Source organism: Rhagoletis pomonella, unplaced genomic scaffold (genome assembly GCF_013731165.1).
Source record: "Rhagoletis pomonella isolate Grant_MI unplaced genomic scaffold, Rhpom_1.0 Rhpom_scaffold_00005, whole genome shotgun sequence".
In the NCBI taxonomy this organism is placed as follows: domain Eukaryota; kingdom Metazoa; phylum Arthropoda; class Insecta; order Diptera; family Tephritidae; genus Rhagoletis; species Rhagoletis pomonella.
The window spans coordinates 10,327,008-10,332,223 of record NW_023458559.1 but is presented as its reverse complement, the minus strand read 5'-3'; the positions used below and the strand labels follow the sequence as shown (position 1 = coordinate 10,332,223).

General features: G+C 39.1%; 1 protein-coding gene across 1 annotated transcript; it reads left to right on the top strand.

Moving 5' to 3' along the window:
• The first annotated feature begins 3,374 nt into the window (after positions 1 to 3,374).
• Positions 3,375 to 5,032, top strand: LOC118739780. The gene has a single exon (XM_036471289.1). The coding sequence runs from the start codon at positions 3,572 to 3,574 to the stop codon at positions 5,030 to 5,032; it is 1,461 nt and encodes a 486-aa protein (XP_036327182.1). The 5' UTR covers positions 3,375 to 3,571.
• Positions 5,033 to 5,216: the final 184 nt, after the last annotated feature.

Genomic DNA, 5,216 nt, shown 5'->3' with positions numbered 1-5,216 from the left:
TTTTGTTTTTGTACTCCTGCTATCACCTTATATTAATTCGCCTTGAGTGTGTGTAGAAATTCAAACAAAATTTTTCAATTTCATATCAGAAGCCGTGCGGCGAAACACATATACAAAATCAGCTGAGCTACCCAGCAAAAAACACGTTTACCACAGAAGCGAAAGTGTAAACGAGCTAGGCGATGGGAATCGCTTATGCTTTCGCTTCAGGAAGGCCTTATTTTAACATGCGCATGTCATTGGCGGTAAGCCCTTACCCGCAGCATTACCTTCAAACGAAGGGAGAACGCATGGATAAACAGAATCCAGAGAAGCGAACAAAGAATGCCTTACAGAGAAACTAATGTATTTAGAATGCCCAGATGAGTACATACTTATTTATATTAAATCAGAAAATGTCTTAAAAATTAAAATTAATTAAAATTTTTATAAATCAGTTTTTATACAAACATATGTATGTATTTGGGTATTTAGATTTTACTTAAAAATCGGTGTGTACATACATGCATATTTAATTAAGCTTAAAATTGTACTTCCTCACTCATGTACTTCACTTCATTGACTGACTTCAACTTCGCTGCAAATTGAACAAAGCAAAACATGATTTTTATGCGAGACAAATTTCCACAGAAACTAACGGTAGAAAAAAATTTTTTTGATATTCATTCTATTTTTCAGCTGACTAGGATGCAGCATTCTACTTTGCATTCCCCGAAATGAAGCAAAGAAGCGAAATAAACAAAAAATTTTGTAGGACATTCTACTTTGCATTCCCTGAAATGAAGCAAAGAAGCGAAATAAAAAAAAATATTGTAGGACATTCTACTTTGCATTCCCCAAAATGAAACAAAGAAGCGAAATAAATAAAATATTGTAGGACATTCTACTTTGCATTACCGACAATGCCTAAAAGAAGCGAAAAAATTCGAAAGCATTACAACGCTATGCCTTCTAGAACACGTTACCACTAAAAGCGATTACCGATTTTTTGCTGGGTAGTAACACCACCTTATATTAATTCGCCTTGGTATATCTGTTAAGTTGCGAAATCTCAGTTAATTTCCTGTCATATTTGATCGTCATCTATTGACTTTTAACCGACTTCAAAAAAGGAGGTGGTTATCAATTCGTCGGAATATTTTTTTATGTATGTTACCGCATAACTTTGGACCGTGCTAACCGAATTTCATGAAGAAATTAACGGTATTCTTAAATTTTTATATGAGAATTGAAGTCGGTTTTGTTGTTTGCTTAAATATTAGATGTTATTTTCTCAAATCGTTTTTTATGAGTAAAAAGTATAAGCAGAATCAAATCGCTTAGCTTCGCCGGAAAAAAATTCGGTGTCAAAATTAACAGTTGTATTCTAACGAAAACTATGTTCACATTACAGCATAAATTACTTTGTTTCGATCAAATTACTTCACATAAATCAAGTACGTTCAGACGTTCTTTCATAATTTCTGTAGATATTTGATCAAGGTACATTCAAAACAGGTAAAAGCCAATTTCACGTCAAACTATCAAACGTCAAAATTTTCTGGAGTAAAAATGAGAACGAGCATGTGAAATGAACAAGAAAAAATCACATTTCACTGGCTGACCTTTTTAAGTATATTTTTATGCCCGCGAACACTTGTGCACAGGGTATTATAACTTTGTTCGCATATCGGTTGTTTGTAACAACCTAAAGGAATCGAGATAGATATAGGCAAATGTATACATAAATGATCAGAATGAAAAGAGAAGTCGATTAAGCCATGTCTGTCTGTCCGTCCGTCCGTCTGTCCGTGTACACGATAACTCGAGCAAAAATTGAGATATCTCAACGAAATTTGGTATATAGGTTGACCTTTATCCAAGGTAGGTTGCTATTGAAAATGGGCGAAATCGGACTGTAGCCACGTCCCCTTCTCATATAACGGTATTTTCGAAAACTATGATATTTCAGTAAATATTGGATACAAATTGTTCAAAATCAGTGTGTGAAATAGAATTTTGGTGCAAAATAATATTATTAAAATTTTTGGAAAAGGGGCGTTACCCCGCCCACTTATGATGAAATACTTCATCTTTGTAGCCGCTTCACCATTTATTACCCAACTCGGTATGAGCCTTGCTTAGGATCCAGCTAGGAAATTTGTTGAAATCGGATAATAGCCACGCCCATCTACCATATAACGGGAATTTAGAGAAACACAAAAACTGCGATAGGTCAGTAACTACTGATGCTAACTGACTGAAAATCAATTATTGCAATGACCACTGAGCAGAAAATTAGATTATTACACATTTTTGGATTTTGGGTGTGGCTCCGAACACTTATGACCAAAAATGTGTATCTCGGTAACCGATTTATCAATTTCTACCAAACTCGGTGCATTTAATATCCTTGGTACGAAAAAGCAATTCATTGAAAATTATTCAAATCGGACTAAAATTGCACCGGCTTCCCGTATAACGGTAATTTGCGGATATAGGAAAGCTGCGATATTTCCATAACTGAGGACGATCATTTACTCCAAGTTAATACTTACAACAATGTTTTAACAATAAATAAGACTGTTATAGACTTTAAGGTAGTTTAAAGAAATTGGGAACGACGATAATTGATACCTGCGCCGGGTATATAAAATTCGGTTTCGCCCGAACTTATACTTCTTTACTTTTTATTTATTTATTTTGTTTAATGTAAATTTGTTTAACGTTTATTAAGCTATCACAACTTGTTGCAATGTGGTTGGAGGGCCTTGTCAGCATAAGGGTCATAGGAATACCGCTTAGCATCAAATGTGCTTTTACTGGACCTCCCGGTGCATTAAGGCCTTAGGCTCTACGCCGCAGCTACTTTCCCAACGCTTTTACTGCGGAAAACATAGAGGCAGTTATGAAAATCAGTGGTGTGTGCACTTTAAGTATTTAGCACCACATAATTAATTATTACACCACCCATATTGGTATAAACCGCACAACACTGCTAAAATTCAAAATTAAAATTTGCCATTAACGAACATTCAAAATAAAACGACATGACATTTCCAAGAGTAGCGAAATATGGGAAATAAAAATAAATCAAGTTGATGTTTAAAGGTTTGGCTCTCATGGGAGCAACGTCAAAATGGCTTCTACCTATTTTTATGTACCTTGTATTTGATTAGCACGTGTACGTACGAGTGTGTGGTTTGTACTTGATTAAAAAAACAAGTAAGAAAGTCTAAGTTCGGGCGGAGCCGAACATTAAATACCCGGCGCAGGTATTAAATATATGTTTTTCACCTTTCCCAAAGCTACCGCTACATGGTGGTGTATAAATTTTGAGTAAATTAGCGTCCTTAAATTTCGAAATATTCAAGTTTCAAGAATTTGTAAACAGTACCAAATAAAGCAACCCTGTACTGTAGAAAAGTGTGAAGTTGGTATTGGCGAAGGACAACCAACTTTACTCTTTTCCGAACTGCTCAACCTCGTGAAGCAAGAAAGAAACATAAAGCATTTTTATAAAGTTTATCTTGATATATCTTGAATAAAGACGAAGAGTTTAAAGCATCAGGTGTGGTACAAATTCTACAAAATGCTTTCTACACGGGACGATTACGCACAACTATTAAGCGAGGCGGGTATCCAATTCCCGGCTACCGCCACGTTGTCGCAGCTGAAACGTATGGCGATTAACATGGTGGGAGCATCTGACACAGTGAACATACGCGGTGCTCCGTGTGATTTTCTTTCACAGCAAACAAATACAAGCGCCGACATGGCTAGTGTGGGTGACTGTGCTGATGAAGTGGCGATTGTAGGTGCCCCTGCCGGAGCTGCGCATTATGGTAAGCAAAATGTTTATCCATCTGCCGATAAAATTAATTCCGCCGGCAATGAGGCCTCTGCTGAGGGTGCCGCTGCCACCACCCCTGCCGTAGCCACTACAACCGCCATTGCCGCTACTACTGCCGTTGCTAATGGAGCTACCACTGCTGTTGCCGATACTGTTGCCAGTGCCACCGCCGTTGCCGATATTGTTGCCAGTGCCACTGCCGTTTCCGATACAGTTGTCAGTGCCACTGCCGTTGGCGATACTGTTGCCAGTGCCACTGCCGTTGCGAATACTGTTGCCAGTGCCACTGCCGTTGCGAATACTGTTGCCAAGACCACTGCCGTTGCCGATGCTGTCGACGTTGCCGGTAATGTTGCTGCCACCAATGCCACCGCCCTTCCTGCAGTCAAAACAGCTAGCATCGCCAACTCCACTTCTATTGCTGTTCCCGCTACAGCAAGTATTGACGAGGAATTGTCTTCACTGCATAAGAAGCTGGAAATAATGATGTTAAAACCACGCATTTTCGAATTGGAGAAAGGCTCAGCACCACCAGTGTGTAATGCTGGCAACAAAAACAGTTACTGTGATGTCGAACATGCATTAACAAAGTTCAGTGGAGATGACATTGCATACTCAGTGCGATATTTTTTACGAGATTTTGAAGAAGTGATGAACACAATTAATGCTGATGAACGATTCCGATTTTTATGCCTGCGGCGGTCTCTTACCGGCACTGCACGTGTGTTTTTGTCCACGACAGCCGCATTCACGTACGATCAGCTACGCAAGCAACTAACTGCTAAATTGGACAGAGACGTCAGCCGGCAAGATGTTTACAAGTGGTTAGACCAACGGCGTTGGCAGAAGAAAACCGAGTCACTCCACTGCTACATTCTCAACATGCAGGCCATCGCCAAAAGATCTGACATAACCGAAACTGAAGTCATCGACTTCATAGTTGAAGGCCTAGGAGATAATATCTCTAACAAAAATCTCCTTATAGGCGCACGCACAATTGAAGAGTTGAAGATGCTAATGGCCAGATACCAGCAGAAGTACTTACGTCGTGAGAGTAACACAATCAAAAGGCCGACAAAGGAATCAATAAGGACTACGAAGGAAGTTGCCCACTGTTTCAATTGTTCGCAAACAGGGCATATAAAACCCAATTGCCCGTACCCGCTCAGACCAAACGGTTCCTGTTTTCGCTGTTGGTAGATGGGTCATGAGCACCGTTCCTGCCCCAATCCGAAGAAAATTCTTCGTAAAACGGACAAACGACAACAAGTCCTGGCAGTTGCAGAGGTTGAATCCGGTGAAGACGACGAAGACGTAGGCGCTTACAATTTTGTGAATATTAAGTTTAGTGATTGTAAGAAGCAGGTATTTAATAAGTATATTT

Bases quoted from the DNA above. Each gene is read 5' to 3' on its own strand.
- LOC118739780 (XM_036471289.1), top strand. From the start codon at position 3,572: ATGCTTTCTACACGGGACGATTACGCACAACTATTAAGCGAGGCGGGT.